Genomic DNA, 19,922 nt, shown 5'->3' with positions numbered 1-19,922 from the left:
TTCTTTGGCGTCTTCAATACACAGCATTGAAGCATCTTTAGTATATTTGTTTCTTCTGGATTTTTCCATACCATGAATCAAGACAGTAAAAGAAAAAGAACTTTTCCAAAAGACCCAAGTCCAACTTCTGGCTGAATGTTGTCAGATCCAAGAAAGAGAGACTAGAATAGGTGCCAAGTTTGAGAATTCCATCCAAAATTAGGAAAGGGTAAAATCCTTTGCACTATTACCAGTTTCTTTCTTCCTCTTGAAGTTTAAACATTTATTAGAAACACACTCTTTAGCACTGAAGAGCACTTTCTACTGGGAAACGAACACAATTCTTAGTCTAATCGGCAATAAACTAACGACACTGAGAATACAGAAGGCTTGATCGTTGGAACTCAGGAGAATCTTCTAGAATCTTCTAACTTGTTGGCCCTTTTAGAGGACTAACAAGCTTGAGAGCTTCGGTGACCAGGTAGTTTGGGTTTGTGTTTATTTCCCAGAGATGAAGAGAAGCCCTGGGAGTTGAAATGATTCCTCAACAGCACAGAGCAGCAAACGGTTAGGCCCCGGATAATGTAACCGTTCTTCCTTGACAAATGTCAAAGAAAGAACACAAAGGACTAGGAAGATATATAATCCCTCCCTCTCAGACCCACTGGTGCTCTCAAAACAACTCTGGCAGCTCCAGGTAAGCGCCATGAATGCTTTGAGTCTTATAGCATTCCTGTTCAGGGATCGCTTCTTGTTCTACAAAAGCCAGCCCCACATTTCAGGCAGAGAAACTGGCCTGGAGAGTTCACATTCCTTAGGTGAACAGCAAGGAAGGAGGAGAGCTGCTCTCAAAACGAGATCTCTGATTCTTAATTATTTTATACTGGTCTCCTCTGTCATTTTCACACTTGCTGCCATCACCAGCCAGCGTCCACCAATCTGGGGAAGCATCCTGCATCGCTTTGCTGAGTGCTTCCCATGGATGATCTCATTTAATCCTTGTGATTAATGAGAAGCTAAGTCGCTTCAGCCGTATGTCTGACTATGTGTGACCCCATGGACTGTAGCCCACCACGCTCCTCTGTCCATGGGATTCTCCAGGCAAGAATATTGGAGTGGTTGCCATGCCCTCCTCCAGGGGATCTTCCCGACCCAGGGATCGAATGTCTCTTATGTCTTCTGCAGTGGCAGGTGGGCTCTTTACCACTAGCGCCACCTGGGAAGCCCATTTAATCCACACAACCCTACCACTATGGAGTATTGTCCTACAAAGGTACTACACCTAGGTTGTTATTCCCATTGTATAGACAAGGAAACTGAGGCATATGGAGGTCAAGTAACCTTCAGCAGCCACAGAGGCCAAGCCTGGTTGACAGAAATGGTGCTGCCGGAGCCCAAAGAGAGGTGGGTGGACTCTGGCTCACGATGGGGACAGCAGGACCCCCTTGAGAATCAGAACAGAACCAGCTTGTCTCCAGGAGGGTGTGGGTCCATGTCTTGGGCACAGTGATTTCTTGGTTCTTATTCAGCCAGGCCTGCCATCCCAAAAGAATTTTAGAAAGAAAGGAGGTGGGAAAATCAGAAGTAGAAGCACGTACAACACCTGTAGCCCTGGCCAACTCATCTGATTATATCAAGAGGCCTACAGTCGTGTAAATAAGTCTGTACAAGGGGGAAAAAAGGGCTTTTAGAAGACTATTTTTAAGTCTCCCTCAATGGAAGAAAAGAAAGAAACACATTGGTTGAAATGAATACGAATCTCAGATGGACACAGAAAAGAGAAATATTTGGTGGTGAATAGCTACTGTGGTAAGGAATTGATGCAGTGAGCCTAATAATGAGTTTATTTTAGAGATTTCTGCATCTGCTATCTGACCATCAGCTGCGGAGCAGAAACCCAGCCAAGGATACTGACGTTCTGCTTGAACTTGTCCTGGGGGATTTACTTTCTTTCCTGAGTGGTTTATTTATTTATTTGTTGCCAAAACCCAACTTCTAGTTTTGTTTTAAATTTAATATGGAGATTAGGTTCAAGAGTTTGAGGCTATTTCTTTCTATTTTGTGCATTGTTGGGCTTTCCCCCCTACCCCCTACTCACTTCCACAGCCTGAAGCCAGTCTTAAAATGAAGAGCCGGATTCACTTGGGACAGAGGCCACCTGGCTTCAGGAGTTTATTTAAAAAAAAAAAAAAAAAGAAAGCTCTGAAAAGCTGGGCTTTTTAAAGGATTTCCCTTCCTAAAAGTCAAGAGGCCCAGCTCAGCATTGTCTCTTTGGAAAGGTGTGGGCGGTTTGGTGGTGGTGGTAGGGGGAGACTGTGGACCCCAGCCCCGGAGCGTGGGAAGTGCTTGCAGACAAGGGGGCGTTGCTGGGGTGCAGTTCAGAGATAGGGGTATCAAATTCCTGTGTGCTCCCCGCTCCAGGGAGGGCTAGCTGGGTGGGGGCTGGGGACAGGTTGCCAGAGGGTGAGGGGGAGACGAGGTCAGAGGGCCGGGTGATGGAAGTCGACCCCCGGTACGCCTTCACCTGTTTGCAGTCCGCTCCCCGGGACAAGAGGACGGCCCAGGGTGACTGGTGGGGCTGTCTGCTTGGTTGCATCAGCCCTGTGTCAAACCAGTGGATTTCAGCAAAACAATAGAGCTCTGAGGAAGGGGCAGGAATTGTCAGCATGAAAACCATCACCCACTTTGAGAAAGCACCTCATCTTTTAAAGGACTACCAGGGAGCCGATTTACTCGTGTGGTGAGGCTTGAGGCTACCGCAGCCAGCTCTGTGTGTGTGTGTGTGTGTGTGTGTGTGTGTGTGTGTGTGTATGCGCACTCACACACACTTATACTCAGACCTAGGGCTGGAGCTCTCAGGGGTAGCACGCATCGGTCTTTCTTTGAGCATCTTTCTGAGCAACCAACGCTCTTCTTTGCTGGTCTTCCCAGAGAGAGAAGGCCAGGAACACGCTCAGTATTCCTTTCTTTAGCGCCAACAGGTCATTAGATCAATAAAACACAGGCCCCTCTACTCCTCTGACTGGCCCCAGGCAGTTATCAGTCATGGGGCTTGTGCAAAGCGGCAGAGGGATGACCCAACTGGCCAACGGGCAGCAGGACCTCACTGGCTTGGTCTTTTTGGGTCCTTGGGTGTGACGGTATCTGGGTTGGAGCATCTTTCGCTTCAAGTCCATTTTGCCAGGAACTGGTTGCCCCGTTGGAGCAATGGGGAAACCTACACTCTTGGAAGATATAGTGATCTCTTCTGTACAAAAGGAAACTCAAGAAACATCTAGGGAACCCATAGGGGTGGACTGGTTCCCTTCCCACCCTGTGCCCCAAAGAAGCCCGTTCTGAAGTGGTGTGGAGGCGAGCTTCCCATAGGTACTGGGGCAGTGCTGAGACCAGTGGAAGACAAAATGCTGACTGCTTTGTACCTGTTAGAAGTCTGTACAAACAGGTGGCTGTGGGCTCAGAGGGGACAAAGACAAATGACTTCCACTTTATAAAAACTGTGTTTTATGAAAATCCAAGAGGCTTTGTAGGAGGGTCTCGAGGGTGGTCTTCTCATGATTCATCCTCCATGTATTCTCTGCTCCCTGGTCTCGCTTTATAATTCTCTCCATCAACCCCAACAGCCTCCTCACCCCTCAGGAAGCCCAGCGGTACTGTTGCAAAGCGCTCTTCATCTGGCTAAACAGCACAGCTTATGCTGATGAAAAATGGATTGTGAGTTCTGGGGCTTTTCTGAGCTCATGTACAAATCTATCGTGTGGGCTGGCGTGGGCTTAGCATTTCATGGTTGCCCTTTTTTTTAATGGAAAAGTCATTAGGGTTTCCCAGATCTGAAAATCTCAACTGCCTTTGCATCACTGTTCTTCCTTGACATTTCGGCTAATATTTTAAAAAGACCCAAGTGATGTCTGGGGACTTCCTGACTGATGGACTTATCTGGGAGAGAGGGGATCCTGATAAATTCTCCTAGAAATTCAGTCCTGGGTGGAGCCCATGAACTTGGTAATTTTCCAATGTGGGGACTGCAACCCTCCAGTCCCCTGTATCCAGGCCTTTTCTTGTAAGTTTACATCAGTAACTCTTAAATTGATGGCTTTAATAGCTCAGTCCTCAGCATTAAGCTCCACAATGAGATTGCCCATCTCTCAAAAAAAAAAAAAAAAAAAAAAAATGCAAGCCGCAGCAAACCTCAAATTGTTTTGGGCATGGGCTAAGCACCCTTGGGATAAGGGTGGTCTAGTCCTACAGCCAAAAAAAATCTATCAACAAGGAAAAATCACTTCCTGTCAATGAAGGAGGGATGGGGAGTCACACTGAGCAACAGTAAGGGGTTATCTATGCCTTTTTTGGTCAGTCTGCACCTCCCCCAAGTGGGTCCTGTATTCTTTATCAGAGAGCCATGTGGACAGTTCCTGGAGAGAGGACAATGGAGAAAATGGCCCGTTTTTCTGATTAATCAGCTGGATTGATACAAGACCTATCGGAAACCTGAATTGGTGCACGTGATTTCAGCATACGGGTTGTCAAAGCCTGACTTCTGGAGCACTGTTCACTTCTCTGCCCTCGTCTCTGCCCCGCCCTAATGGTCAGGTCCCTTCCCAACCCTTCCGTCTATCTGGGTCCGCCTTCCATGGAGCACAGCACTTGTTCTGCTCCGCTTCCACGATCCTTCTGGCATTCTCTTAGGTGGCAGTTGGAACCTTCACACCCAGGTCATTTCCTGGAGGAAAGACCTTACATTTAAGGTCTGACATTTTTTAACCTCCCAGTAGCTAACACAGCATTTTATACATGGGGAGGTAGGGGACTGGTGGGTGTATTAGTCTAACTGAGGTGTTCTTTTTGCCGTGGAAGTCAATTGGAATTTGATGCAGAGAAAGAATAAGGACAAGCTGCCCTTCCCCATCTAGTGAAGGCAATGGTTTTTCAGTGGTCATGTATGGGTGTAAAAGTTGGACTATAAAGAAAGCTGAGCGCCAAAGAATTGATGCTTTTGAACTGTGGTGTTGGAGAAGACTCTTGCGAGTCCCTTGGACTGCAAGGAGATCCAACCAGTCCATCCTAAAAGAGATCAGTCCTGACTGTTCATTGGAAGGACTGATGTTGAAGTTGAAACTCCAGTACTTTGGCCACCTCATGCAAAGAGTTGACTCACTGGAAAAGCCCTGATGCTGGGAAAGATTGAGGGCAGGAGGAGAAGGGGACGACGGAGGATGAGATGGCTGGATGGCATCACCAACTCAATGGACATGGGTTTGAGTAAACTCTGGGAGTTGGTGATGGACAGGGAGGCCTGGTGTGCTGCAGTCAATGGGGTCGCAGAGTCGGACACGACTGAGTGACTGAACTGAACTGAACTGAACTGCCCTTCCCCAAGTGAAAAGAGCTGAGGACAAAAGCTTACAAGTTTGGAAGCTGGACTTGAGGACAGGGGCTGTGCAGGGGCCAGGCGGCCCAGGGAGACGGGCCTCCCTCCACCACCATGAGGCCCATCTCTGGGGAGAAACAGAGGGAGGGGCAAGTGAAATTCAAAATGAGGAGTTTGTCTCTGACACACGGACTGGTAGGGTGAGTTTTCTTGGGCGCCTGAACACCTGTGTTTGAGCCCCAACTACTATTTACTAGCCATGTGACCTTGGGCAAGCAAACCAAATGGTAACTTGCGGAGAATTAGTTGCATTATTGATAATATCGGAAGAAGACAACATGTTTGGCTTCAACATGTTGGGAGAGTCAAGTCAGATCCGCCTTTGCCTTGCTGAGTAGACTGTGCTATTTCAGTGCAGATGAGAGTTCTTAATTTCAATTCCAGGAGCCCCTTTCCCTAACCTCCTGTTTCTTTCAGCTTCATCCCACTCCATCCTAGTGGCATGCATTCCGCTATCTCCTAGGAACTTCTATTTTTCACTCTCTTCTTATCGAAATTTCTCATCAGTTGTTTTACACTTAGCGCAACTAACGTGACAACTGGAGTGTTGTTGCCTCCTAAAGGAGCTTCTGGAGACCAAGGCAAGGCAGAGAGGCTTTGTATTCCTGAGCGTCTTGGAAATCACATGATGATTTGCCTCATCTACTCACGCGTTAGACTGGCCTTTCCCTATAGCTACCGTATTTCATCAATTTCAGAGCATATTATTTTGTTTTATTTTTCTATTTCAACAGCTCTGAAATCAGATCTGGATAAATTTTATAATCTTGGGTGTGCCATACTCTAATTAGCACTGTTTTCTTTTTTCAGTGGTTCAGAAAATAACGATGCATCTTACAATCCAGGGTGTTACACAGATGCGATATAACACTGCTCTGGCAGAGATAACAGGATTCATCAAAGGGCTAAGGGAAAAAGGGAGGTGGGATCGGATCAGAAAACAAAGGCATAGACTGTTTCATTTTCTTCCACCTTTCAGTTGCCCAGCATTACCTGGATATTTGGATTCTGTCCATTGATATCAGCTTTGGAAAGATCTGGAAAGTTGGGTAGGTCAAGGAGAAAGGATCTGGGGCCATCTCTTTGCAATGAAGGGTGCCCAGCCTCTTGCTGGAATTGCTGTCTGGAGATGGGCTGGTGTCCAGCCTGGTGGTCTGAATGTTCCCCGGGTGCTTCCTTGGACAGAGGAAAGCTGGTTTCTGATGTCGAGGCACTTTCCATGTTGAGGTTATTCTGAAACAAACAAACAAGCAAATAAACAAATAAACAGGAGAAGCATGATTTAGAAATGCTACCCTTAAAAATTTGAGACGCGAACAATTCCAGGAGTTGGAATTAAGCCAGGGTTGCATCCCCAAATCATTGTTCTTCCCATGGCTAAGTTTTTCCATCTTTAAAAAGCTAAATTATCAGAAAAATTTTCCTAGCTTGCTACTTGAGGATTTTCTGAGGGCTAATGAGTTTGATCCCTGGGTCAGGAAAATGCCCTGGAGGAGGGCAAGGCAACCCACTCCAGTATTCTTGCCTAGAGAATCCCATGGACAGAGGAGCCTGGTGGGCTACAATGTATAGAGTTGCAAAGAGCAGGACACGACTAGATATTTGGCAAATCTAATACAGTTATGTAAAGTTTAAAAATAAAATAAAAAAATAAATAAATAAAAAAAAAAAAAAAAAAATAAAGTGACTTAGCATAGCACCGTGTATTATGGGATATTTATCCAACATCAACATATGTCAACATGAAGAGCCTGATGGAGCTTGAAGTGCTTAATGGAGAACAGTTATTCATTTAGAACTGGAATCAAATTATAGTTTGCTTATCACAGCTTCAATTGATTAACTACTCTGGCTTTAGTTATAACCCCAGTGTCCAGAGTTTGTTTCTTTGGTGTGGGTCAGCAAAAGATCTGAAAATATTTCAGTCAAATCATTGATTATATCCATCCATTCATCCATCCATCTATCCATCCATCATCTTTTCCATCCATCTGCTTATGCTTATCAACCTACTTAACCTTCTTCCCTCCTTTCCGCCTTCCTTCCTTCCTGCCTTCAGTGTTTTCAGTCATCCACTCATCCATCCTTCCAGCCATCCAGTCAACACGTGTCAACCATGTGCTAGGCATAGGAAAGCCATGAACAAGACAGTCACGGGCCCTGTTCTACTGGACTGCACATCTAACCGGGGGGAATAAACTACAAATACACACATGAATAGGGTCAGATCAGAGAACGGTGATTGCTCAGAAGAAAAATAACAGACAGTGGTCAGGGACAACATGATATGGGTGGCTGAGGAAGACCTGTCTGAAAAGGCAGCTTGCGAAGTGAGACCTGAACAGCTGCAATTATTGAGCGAAGAACACAGCAGAGGGATGAGCAAGGAAGACCGTCCTGAGATGCCGATGACTTGGCTCACTTGAGGATCAGAGAGAAGGTCAGTGAGGCTGGGATGGAGCGAAGCGGGGGAGAGGGACCTGAGATGGGGATGGAGAGGTGGGGGACAGCCCAAGAAAAAGTCACACAAAGGCGTTCTCAAATTGAGGGTCTTTATCGTGAAAAGTTGCAAATCTGTTGTTTTTCCAGGCTAGCAAAAAAGGTCTGTGTTTGGTTGTCACTGGGGGAAAATTTTTTCCCAGTGATCGGAGAGCGTGGAAGTTGCTGGACTTCTTTCCCAGAGTAGCTTCTCCTGCTCGCCTTCTCCCTGGCCCTCTGGTTGGAGGCTTTCTCCATCCCCTAAGGGGTAGCATTTTCGTGTTTACTGGTGGAGGGCGATGTGGAGATAGAATTTCACCCGCGTTTGGGTCAGCAGTTAATGTCCTTGTTTTTCTTGGGCATGTTTGGGGGTTTTGGAGTGGATATCCCAGCACGTTGCTTCCGCACGCACTCCCCGCCCCCTCTGCCTGCAGCACCTCTGACCAGTCAGGGGTTACATCTGGGATCAAAACACTCCTGACTCTGAGCACCCGAGGTCAAGAGTGGGCTGAGGACGGAACACATGCAGTGGATAACCATCTCATTAAACAGCTGACCCGAGGGGCTGGATTCTTCTCTCTCTCTAAACAGACATGGGATGAGGAATAAACTCACTGGTGCAGAGATCACGTCTGTGAATGTTCCCAGAGGCTGAGAAGAGGACTGAGCTAGGAAGAAGCCTGTCTGCTATCTCCTCTTTAAAACGTGCAGTTAGGGAAGGGAGAGCTGCTGCCCTTCATCAGGTCTTTGCCTGCCCTTCCTCTTTGCTCGAGAGATGTGGCTGGGGGCAGAGTCTTTGCACACCTTTCCAGTCACCTCTCTGTCATGCTTTCCTCTCCTGGCATAGCCTCCTAGAGAGAGCTGCCCTGGCATTCCTGGACATTGCTCAATGCAACAGAGGCCAAATGCATTATGCCCAGCTTGTCCCATCCAGCACGCAGAGAGAGTGAGAGAGAGGCAGGCTAATTCTTTCCTCAACACAAAACATCTCTATCATGGCCCGGGGCAAGCTCACTGAATGCACTTGTTCTCTTGTTTTTCTCCCTGGATCCCCAATAATGTTAGTGAGGACATCTGACTTCTCATGGAAAATGTCTTGCAGCAGGTTCTGGGAATCTAATTCTCAGAAAGGGTGCATGATTTGCTCTCCCACACCCTGAGGGATACCCTGCAAATCCTGCCCTGGCTTCATGGTGGCAACCAGTACACGCTGCTAGACTGGGTGAAAGAGGGAACCTTCCCTGGCAATCCAGTGGTTGAGAGCTCACCTTCCAGAAAGGGTGAAGTGTATGGAGAGAGTAACAGGGAAACTTACATTACCACATGTAAAACAGACAGCCAGTGGGGATTTGCTGTGTGACTCAGTGAACTCAGACAGGGGCTCTGTGACAACCTAGAGCAGTGGGATGGGGAGGGAGTTGGGAGTGAGGTTCAAGAGGGAAGGGATATAGGTACACCTATGGCTGATTTATGTTGATATTTGGCAGAAAATAAAATTCTGTAAAGCGATTATCCTCAATTTAAAAAAAAAAAAAAAGATTTAACCTTCCCATGCAGGGGATGAGGGTTGATCCCTGGTTAGGGAGCTAAGATGTCACATGCCTCTTGGCCAAAATAAAAGAAAAAAAAAAAAAAAAAAAAAGAAAGAGACCAAAATGTAAAAAAGAAGCCATATTTTAACAAATTCAATAAAGACTAAAAATAGTGCACATAAAAAAAAAATCTTTAAAAGATGGTGCCCCCTTTCCTTTCCCTTGTGATGAAGCAGTCTTTCTACTACAACAACTCTTATTTTAGAAGAAGAGATGTTGTTGTTGTTCAGTCGCTCAGTGGTGTCTGACTCTTTGTGACCCCAGGGACTGCAGCACGCCAGGCTTTCCTGCCCCTCACCATCTCCCATTTTGCCCAAGTTCATGTTCATTGCTTCTGAGGGAGAGGAAAGGTATTTGGGCTGCATGTCGCTTGGCTTAGCTGGCTGATAAAACAAGGGCGGGGTCTGACAGGTTTCTTGATCTGATTCTGGAATTTCTCCTGGGAGGAGAGGCATCAGTCATCCCGGCTTAGACATGAACTAAGACTCTCTGTGGCTGAACGATCCTCCACGGAAAGAAAGCAGGCAATAAGAAGAATCCCACGCTGTCCCAGTAGGATGGTCCAGAGAACTCAGGGTGGGTTGGGTCTACACTTGAAAAGAGAAATGTAGAGTCAGGGCAACTGGGCTGGACGATTCAGGCCACAAGCGCCTGTGCCGGGAAGATGGGGGCTAAAGTATGCTTTGGCTTGAACTATGCACACAATTGTGGCCTCTCTCCATCCTTCCCCAATCCTTCTCCTCCTGCCTCCCCTCACCTCCCCTTAAACAAGCTCAGCGTTGGCAAAGCATCTAAAAGATGGGAATGGGAAATCATAAAAAGTGCTAATCATGATCTCTGAATATCTGAATTATTCTTGCTTTTCTACAACACCTGTTGACCTGGAAACCTTGGCTCCCTCCAAACCTTGGTACACTCTCAAACTGTTTGGAAACTGGAAGCCCTCAGGTAGAATATCTGCCTACCAATGCAGGAGATATGGGTTTGATCCCTGGGTCTGATCCCTGGGTTGGAAAGATCCCCTGGAGGAGGAAATGGTAACCCACTCCAGTATTCTCACCTGGATAATTCCATGGACAAGAGAAGCCTGGTGGGCTAGTCCAAGGAGTCACAAAAAGTCAGACATGACTGAATACAGCACTGATAAGGTAGGAGAAGGGTGCCTTACATAAAATGAAGCTCACATAAAATGAAGCTCTACTTTATTCAATCAATAACAAGATTCAGGAGCAACCATTATTTTGATAATCAAGACTCTAGGGCAGGACACAGTAGACTGGGCCTGCTAACAAGGCAGGAAAACATCGTTTCTTCATCCTTTCTCAAAGACACACTACACTCCTTGCAGAGGCCCCATCTGCAAGACCTCCTTGCAGGGCCAAACTCACTCACCGAGTTCATGTAACAATCCTAGCAGAGCAAGGATTCTCATGAAGGGTGGATCGCAAAATGAAGATTTAACCAGTTCATGTTTTATTCAGCAAAGCAAGCATCCTTCTCTGAAAACGTGAGCTTCGGCGAGTCTGCTCTTTAAGAAATAGTACCACTCTTTCCAAGGAACTGCCTGATTCATTTGGTTTGAATTCAAGTGACACAACGGCATCAGTTCAGTTTGGGAAAATATCACTTTGCCCACAACGTGTCTTTGAGCTGACCTTCGACCTGTGACATTGCTGCAGCTCTAGGAGCAACATTCTAATTTGAGAGCCGTGACCACTAATAAAGAAACAGAAGAACTAAAGCGAGTAAGTGGTTTGCACTTACGCATTGTTCAACTGTGAGGGGAATGACATACGGTGGCCACACTACTCAGCTGCCACTTGACTCTCCCACCTTTGTGCATAGCTCCTGTCCCTCCATTATTCTACAACTTATTTTTTCTATAATTTATTCTTATTTAAAATAGGAAGAAGGTAATAATAAAATGCTAACAGTACTAATAAAATAGGCTCTGTGCTCATGTAGCCTGGTGTTTTGCCTTAGATGGCAGTATTATTGTGGCAGATATTGCAATTTCAAATATCCATTCTTCTTTTTTTTAAATTCAGGGTTGATTTCAGAAGGCAACACGCCTGGCTAAAACTACATTTCCCAGCACCCACTGCAGGTAGGGATGACCATGTGACACAGTTCTACCCAATGAGATGTAAGTAGAAGGTCCCTGATACGACTCTTAGACAGAAGGCAGAGTCAGTTTACCTTTTGTGTCTTTTCTCTCTTCCATTTTCTCCTGCCTGAAGTGTGGATAATACAAGTGTTTGAAGTGAAATGAGGCTGCTGGCATGAGATTGAAGATATTCTCTAAAGGTGGCTGAATGGCAAGACAGAGGGGCTGAGGTCCCTGGTAACACACGAGAGCCTTCATACTAGCCCTGGAATGATGACCTCTGAACTTCTTGCACCCTTGCTACAAACAGTAACATTGACGACAACTGGGGGGCTAGTAGCAATGTTCCCTGTGTGACTCTAATTTGAGAACCGTGCCCACCAATAAAGAGAGAAAAGCCCTGTTCAGCAAAGTGACTCAGAATTGGGTCCCATCCCCAGCTTATGCGGGTACCAACCGAGCATTTAGTGAATCACTCCCAAGACCTTCACAGTGTCAGCCAGGTTACGAGAGCTCAGCCTTGCTGCTGACTTTGCAAATCCGCCCTCTACCACCTCCCTCCTCCTCCCACATATAGAATCTTCTCATTGTTTCAGCATCTGTACCTTACGTTTCTCAAACCCGTTACTTGCTGGGTAATGTCATATTTCCTTTCATTTGTCTGAAAATCCTATCACTAAAAAATTTCGAGGCATTTGCCCTCAAAGAATCCAGATCTCCTTGGACAAATGATTGATTCCAGAGCTGGGGCGGGGAAGTCAAGGTGAGTTTGGGATGCTCTCCTGTGGCAGGAACCGAGGAAGACTCAGGAATTAATGGTGTTCCCTCGGAACAACATGGGAGCCGTCCTGAAGGGCCCTCGGCACACCGGGATTAGATACTTGGGGCGTCAAAACACAAAAATTGTCATTGACTGCTGTGCATTGCATCTGTGACATTCAATGAACCTACGATGATACTCACAAAACAGAAGAAGCCAGGAAAAGCCATCATCCGCGCTCGAGGTAGGGCTTGTAAAACTCCTTACTTGGAACATTTGTATTAAAGAGAAATGGAGGTTTGCCTGAGGAAATAATGTCTGACCGAGATTGAACAAATGAGTACCATGAAGCCTGGGAAGCAGGTGACGATCACAGAGCAGAGAGGGAGGTGGGCCAGTGAACTTGGCGATCCTGGCGAAGGACACGAAGCGTGCAGACTCCCCGAGGCCTCCCAGGGCCTGGCACTGAGGCCCAAGGGCCATCAGGCTGGGATAGAGTGGGGGTTAGGCTCACTGCCACTCTGCTGTCTTCAGTAAGAGATCACTGAGTAAATAATACAAATGCCAGGCCCAACCCCAGACGTCTGGCCCCACCAGCCTTTGGTCTGAAAGCTTTCTCTCCTAGCGTGCTGTGACTTTTCCATTAGGCCACCACTTCCCCGGTGGCATCCTCTGGGTCAGCTGGAGGCTTGCTGGCATTCTATGGGCGGGCATCGCCTCCCTGGCTCCCGTCACTAGCTCTGAATGCTCCCAGGAAAGCTCTGCCAAGATGGCTGAGGAAACCTCTCGTCAGTAGCCCCGGTGCGGTTTCCAAGATGACAGGCCCAGACACTTTGCTCCTCGTGTACTTTCTCCACGGGACATCCCCGGCCCAAGAGCCGGGACGTCTGGCCGCCGCCCTCAGCCACGTCGGGGGGGATCCATCCCTTTGGCTGCACTGTGACCAAGGTGGACTGCCATGGACCACATCGAGGTCAGAGCGCTCACAGCAGAGTCGGCAGCTGCTCACTTGGCACAGGAGTGAGAAAGGCAGGGATTCTTTGGAGAACCAAGCCCCAGAGCTATTTAGGGCGATCAGCTCCAGGAAGGACAATCAAGGTGTGAAAAGGAGCGGTGCGTCCACCTTTAGAAAAACTGTGCTCAGAATCACTGCCACCTGCCCTGTTCCATAAACCTCAACCAAAGGCCGGTGTGTGAAAACCAGGGCTGATCTGACCACTTCCAGAACCTCAGAAGAGGCACATACTAGTAACAAATCGTGGCTGGCTTGGACAGTTTTAATGCCTATTTTTTTTTTTTTTCTTTCAAGGCTGTGGTAACTATTCCCAGATTAACGCAACCAGGCAGACTTCTTGGAGGCAGACGGGATGGCAAATTTCTGGAGGGCAAAGAACAGGCCATATCTACAATCTCAAACCCCACACCCTCCAATTCCAAACGAGCTCGGGGGGCACCCAATAAGTACTAGTTGATGATAATGATGGCCACAGGCTTAGTTAGATGTTGTTTTAATTAGGCTCAGGCTACAGGCCTCATTACCCCTAATGTGGCTTTTATGTGGGATTCTAAAGAAAAAAAAAATCCAAGAATCTTCTATTGAAGATATTAAAGAAGATATTATTAGCAAGGCTTTTGGTCTCATAGACTTTGAACAACCAACAACAAAGATTATAATTAACGTCACTGCAGCCTCTCTCCTTAAAATATATTAACAATATAGCTAATTAGCAATATGTCCTCATTTGGGCTGGACAGCTGCATATTATTATCGACAATGCTTGTTTCCTTTCTGCAGATTAAAGGCAGCCACGCTGCATCCAGGCATATGGCCACGCTCCTTCCACATTAAAACACTCCGTTTTCTTCTCCCCACGATAAACACACTTGGGGCTTTATCTGTGCTGGGCATCGATTTTTGTCTGGAATGTTTCCACACGTCTAAAAATAAGTTCAAGAATGCCATGGGTGGTATTTCAAAGGGAAGAGCACAAGTTTGGGGAGAAAAAAAGGATAAAAGGGCACAGTGATTATCTTTTCACATGATTGGGGGGGGGCGAGCGCTCCCAGGAAGAGAAAATCAAAGGATGAACAGTGTGAATTTCAGGCAGAAAAGCTGCCTTCTCAGGAGGTGGTGCGGGGTGCGCGCTTGTTCTTAGGACTCAGGAAGACAGCTGTGAGATGGTGACCACAGGCCTGGCACCCGCTGGTGGTGGAGGCTTGCTCAGCGCAGGGTGGGAGAGAAGGAACCAGATCTCTGGGGGGAAGCCCGCATTGTTGAAGACACCGATGGTGAGGTTGGCCACCTTCTGCTGGCATGTGATGGTGATCACACCCCTTCAGGTAGCAGGAACAGAGCAGACATCCATGGCTGTATGTTACAGCAAGCATGAACACGCAATGCCCCTTTGCAGGGAAAGACAAACTCCTGGCAGAGGGAAGTGGCCATAACTGTACTTCGATCTTTGCTGTCGGACCCTGAAGACAACCCTGGGAGCTAGTGACATAGGCACATCACATTTCAGGAATGCCCGAGTGTTTCATCTTGGTTGGGAATGGAGCCTTCCGTTGAAAGTCTGACTAATAGCTGAGGAATCTTCCATTTTGGGGGCAGAATGTATCAGAGGGCTGTTTACTCTAGGGCTTGGGAGTGACCTCGCTTATGATCTCATGTGATGCTTTGGAAGGCATGAAGAATGGCTGACTCCTTGCACTTGGGTACAGAGCTGGCTCCAGAGGGGAAGGGGCCACTGATGAGAGTCTCCCACCCTCGTGCTTCTTTCTTAATTGAAGGCTCTTGGGGCCAGCTGACAAAACGGGAGTCAACGCCCCACTAGCTCGTCTTGGACGCTTCTGTAAACAGCTTTGATCTTGAAAATGTGTGGATTATTGGTGATTTTTCAAGTTGTGCTTTTCTCCGCTGTTGGTGAAGAAAGCAGAGTGAGAGCCCCCTGGGCCCCATTTCCTTTATGTTCTGTTAGAGTAAAGAATGGACAGAAATGGGATGTGAATTATTCTTTCAAGTCTAAGAAAACACGTAAGAAGCAGAGTTCAAGGCTGGGAAGCCAATTTGGTCAAAGAAACCTTCACGCATCATCTGAACCATCTCTGCCAATGGAAGTGGACGGAGAGACTGGGTTTTCCAGAATTCTGCTCCAGGGAGGTGGTGAACTTGCGTAGACGAGACACTTGCATAAATAACATCTCTTGGGGTGTGAGATATGCTTGCTGTCCACTCCCCCTGCCCGGCGCCCCTGTAAGCTAAGGGAAGGCCTTGTCTGCTGAGTGCTGAGAGGGGGATTTGAATTTAAGGGTTGACTTTGAACTTGCTCAGGGATCAAGGAACAGGTCAAGGGTGGCCACCAGGGGGCTTCGGCCATGTGGAGATCAGCTCCCCCTCTAAGCCAAAGTTGAAGCAAATATTTAATGAATGTGGATTATTGTGGATTTTTAAATTGTGCTTTCTCCGTTATCTGGGAAGGAAAACAGAGTGGTAAACTCTCCAGATCCTTTTCCAGGACCCAAGTTGCAGAGACATCAAATTATTAGCATGCCTAAAGGGCCCAGCTGTCTTAAGTCCTCCCATGACCAGAGGGAGAGCACGGAACAGGACAAGGAGACCCCAGAGGTGGAGGCCCCTACAGAGATGCAGCGTCTCCCCACATGGCAAGGGGGACACCCAAGACCAAGTCACAGCTGGTGTTCTGCTGTCGGAACCTGGGAGGCAAGTCAAACGGTAAACACTGGCAGAGTTCAGACTGGCCTGGGGGTGGGGATGGCCCGAGGGACCCTTGCCCAGCTATTGTTTTAATTAAGAAGATGGATTTCTCTGAACACCCAAAGTGAAGACCCATCACTGAAACCTACCATGAATTTCTCTGCTCCAAGTCCCTGTAAACTAGGTTTCTAGAGGGAACTGGACTTTCACCTTGGAATCCTAGAAAAGGGCTTATGCTGTTGAGGAAGGGGCCTGGGCCAGGAGGTATGAGGCCTAGGTCTCTGCCCTGCCTTGCCCCTACCTAGTTTTGTGAGCTTAGGCGAGTTCCTGTACCTTTGCACCTAGACCGGTAGGGTTTGCGAAAACGTCCACAGATTCCTTCTGTAACTATCTATGCTTTGGGTAGTGGTCTGCTACACTGTCTTTGCATTTGGTCATGTGACTTACTGTGGCCGATGGACAAGAGTAAGCAGAGATAAATGTATATTGGAGCTCGACTTTTTTTTTTTTTAATTGCTCTTTGGAATCCTGAGACCACCATGTGAAGAGGCCTGGGCTAGCTTGTGGGATGAGGGCAGATAGGTGAAACAGATAATCTACCCTAGACTAAACAGCCAGCCAATGACTTGTCACACAAATGGAGACTATGTTAGACCATCTGGCCCCAACTGAGCTAATTCAGACTAGAAAAGCCACCCAGTTGACCCATAGAATCACGAGAAACAGTAAACACTGTGGTTTAAGCTAATGAATTCAGAGTGGTTTGTTACACAGCAGAAGCTAACTGATACAGGACCTCAGCTATTTCTTCTGTAAAATGGGTATGAGGATGAGTATGTTGTTCTCATCAACATAGGATGAGAACTAGAGAAAAGCGCCCAATCCATCTATCTCACCTCCTAGGAATAGAATCCTCAAGAGACACTTGTCCCAGAAAAAAAATATTTTCCAATGATTAAAGGAAAATCAGATCAGATCAGTCGGTCAGTCGTGTCCGACTCTTTGAGACCCCATGAATCGCAGCACGCCAGGCCTCCCTGTCCATCACCAACTCCCGGACTTCACTGAGACTCACGTCCATCGAGTCAGTGATGCCATCCAGCCATCTCATCCTCTGTCGTCCCCTTCTCCTCCTGCCCCCAATCCCTCCCAGCATCAGAGTCTTTTCTAAATAGTCAATACCAAAAGGCTAAAAACATCAAATTGAGGGTGAGGAAATTAAACAAAAATCTGATGGTTCTAAAGGCAGGCAGTGCAAATGTTATCTTCCTCGGCACCTTCCCCATCCCTCCACCTGCCGACTCAAAGCTGGGTCAGATCTGCCGAAAAACGTCCCCCTGCCTACTGCTTCCATCATTCACAGGGGCTGCTCTGTTAACAGCCCCACAGACAGTGTTTCAAAGATTCGGAGCTGAGACTTAACAATGCCCCCTCACACTTTCACGACGCACCTGTATGGCTCTGTTGGCTGCCAGAAACCAGCAATGCTCATTTATTGGGGAACCCCTACTGACACTATAAAGCAATTACAGAGCCATCATAGGCCGATTATGGCCTGAGGTGAAGAGAAAGCTGTACCCCACCAGGACTGGTCCCCTTTCCCACCTGCCGGTACAGATTGTTCTTATTTGGACTGCTGTTCTGTTCTCCTCCAGGGAAACTCTTTGATCCCTGCTCGGAAAGCTGGCAGCTGATGCGACTGTGGGCCCTGGACTTCGCTTGGCTAATCTTTTTCTATAAATGGATGGAGATCTGTTCTATTCATAGGTTCACCCAACAGGCATTTTGTGGGCATCTGCTTTGGGCCAGGTGCCGTGAGCCTGTGGTGAGGCAGTTCAATAGCGTATACCTTGTGAGGAGAAATGAGCCAAACTTGGAAATAAAGCAAAAGGGTGGTTGCGAGTTGATCAGTTCCCAGCAGAGCATGTAGTATGACAGGCCTGTCCCTGGTTACTTTTCTAGGAGAATGGACCTTTGATTCACTTATTATTTACTATTGCTCAGGGCTTCCCAGGTGGCGCTAGTGGTAAAGAATCCACCTGCCAATGCAGGAGACGTAAGAGACGTGGTTTGGATCCCTGGGTTGGGAGGATCCCCTGGAGGAGGAAATGGCACCCCAATCCAGTATTCTTGCCTGGGAGATCCCATGGACAGATGAGCCTGGTGGGCTACAGTCCACAGGGTCGCAAAGAATAGGACACAACTGAGCAACTGAGCACACACACACACACACACACACAGACACACACACACACAGATGGCTTAGGCTAAAAGTTACACGTGAACTTGGAGATTTCCATCCTGTAAAAATATAATTTATTTTTTGGTCTGGTAGAAACAATAATTTGTTAAATGTTCTCATCATAAGGAACAAAATTCCAAGTATGTGAGGTGATGGATGTTAACTAAACTTACTATGCTAATCATTGACAAGGTATCATATCTCAAGTCATTATGTTATATGCCTTCACTATACACAATGTTATGTATCAATTACATTTCAACAGAACTGGGAAAAAAACAATAACGAATAATAGGGTCATCGCCCCTCCAAATCTACTCTGTCATGATTTTCTCCACTAATTTTATAAATATCTGTTCCTCACAAGTGCTTAACTGGCACTAGCATCTTCCTAGTTCTCTCATTAGCTAGTTCAATAAAGCTTTGACAAGTATTCACTTTATTATTCATTTAGGACCATGTCACATGCTTGCAGGATCTTAATTCTCTAACCAGGGATCAAACCTGGGCCCCCTGCAGTGGAACACATAGTCCTAAACCACTGCCAGGGAATTCTGGACATGTATCCATTTTACAAGAGACTCTTAGGAAAATCATATCTGGACAGGGTTTTGTCTTTAAGACTTCAGCCTCCAGTGGGGAAGTAAAGAAATGCTTGCATATGAAATGCCCGGGAGAAAGTGGGAAATTCTTTAAGAGTGAAGGAGTCCAACATAAGGAAGTAAAAGCATTCATACTTATGATTCTGCAGCTCACCATCTACTGAATCTTTAACAATAACCATTTAAGGTTCTTTCATTTTCTCTAAAAGACCCTTTTCTGGATACTTGTCTAATGCACTAACAAGTAGAAACAAGTATGGAGAAGTATGATCTGTAAGCAGGACTTTTTGTGGGTTTCTCCTCTTATTGGGAAGAGCAGAAGGCCAAGCATCAACTGGCAGAGGGCACCCACCGGACCACTTTCAGCCACTTTATTGATGTTAACTCCTTGACCCCATACAATTTCTTATTCTGACCCCAGAAAAACAAAGCACCTGCTAGTTTTGTTCTTGATACAGATCATTCTCCCACTGGAGCTCAGTTAGCTGAGGTTCAAGGAAAGAGAAGACCGAGCTTCTCAGGGGCTTTCTTTTGGGGGTGGTCATGAAAGGGGGTGCACCAGAGCACATACTTACATGCTGCTACTCTCCCCAAGATAAACATCCTGGCACGAGGGTGTGTCTGTCTGAACCTGGGCAGAAAATGGGTGGCACTGAGGTACGTGTGACCTAGGGAGCTTAATGAAAGAAGAGCTGACAGATGAGTGGACAAGGAGGCTGCTGCTGCTGCTAAGTCGCTTCAGTCGTGGCCGACTCTGTGCGACCCCATAGACGGCAGCCCACCAGGGTCCCCCGTCCCTGGGATTCTCCAGGCAAGAACACTGGAGTGGGTTGCCATTTCCTTCTCCAATGCATGAAAGTGAAAAAGTGAAAGTGAAGTCGCTCAGTCATGTCTGACTCTTAGCGACCCCATGGACTGCAGCCTACCAGGCTTCTCCATCCATGGGATTTTCCAGGCAAGAGTACTGGAGTGGGGTGCCATTGCCTTCTCTGGACAAGGAGGCTGGAAACCACCAAAGATGC

The 19,922-nt window shown here is 47.0% G+C and overlaps 1 protein-coding gene and 3 long non-coding RNA genes across 5 annotated transcripts in view; 2 read left to right on the top strand and 2 right to left on the bottom strand.

Annotated features, from left to right (window-relative positions):
- Positions 1–19,922, bottom strand: part of ISM1 (isthmin 1) — an 89,024-nt gene that overhangs the window by 25,014 nt on the left and 44,088 nt on the right. The window contains exons 1-2 of one of the 2 annotated variants that reach the window (XR_008701320.1): positions 12,545–15,033; positions 7,940–10,061 (exon numbers count right to left, since the gene is read on the bottom strand). Coding sequence is in view for 1 of the 2 variants with exons in the window: in XM_055543413.1 (XP_055399388.1) it covers positions 6,398–6,637 (240 nt within the window). In the remaining variant the exon portion in view is untranslated. Of the gene's footprint in view, positions 1–6,397; positions 6,638–7,939; positions 10,062–12,544; positions 15,034–19,922 lie in introns of those variants that run through there. The other variant, XM_055543413.1, reaches the window with a different exon arrangement.
- LOC129625299 (uncharacterized) lies at positions 9,212–12,537 on the bottom strand. Its single transcript, XR_008701323.1, has 2 exons — positions 12,187–12,537; positions 9,212–10,066 (listed from the first exon to the last, which is right to left on the bottom strand). It is a non-coding gene; the product is annotated as an uncharacterized LOC129625299 (long non-coding RNA).
- LOC129625298 (uncharacterized) lies at positions 11,090–12,290 on the top strand. Its single transcript, XR_008701322.1, has 2 exons — positions 11,090–11,219; positions 11,523–12,290. It is a non-coding gene; the product is annotated as an uncharacterized LOC129625298 (long non-coding RNA).
- LOC129625297 (uncharacterized) lies at positions 15,943–17,946 on the top strand. Its single transcript, XR_008701321.1, has 2 exons — positions 15,943–16,074; positions 17,712–17,946. It is a non-coding gene; the product is annotated as an uncharacterized LOC129625297 (long non-coding RNA).

Source organism: Bubalus kerabau, chromosome 13 (assembly GCF_029407905.1).
Source record: "Bubalus kerabau isolate K-KA32 ecotype Philippines breed swamp buffalo chromosome 13, PCC_UOA_SB_1v2, whole genome shotgun sequence".
In the NCBI taxonomy this organism is placed as follows: domain Eukaryota; kingdom Metazoa; phylum Chordata; class Mammalia; order Artiodactyla; family Bovidae; genus Bubalus; species Bubalus kerabau.
Note: the sequence above shows the minus strand (reverse complement) of the source record. Positions and strands in the feature narration are given on the sequence as shown.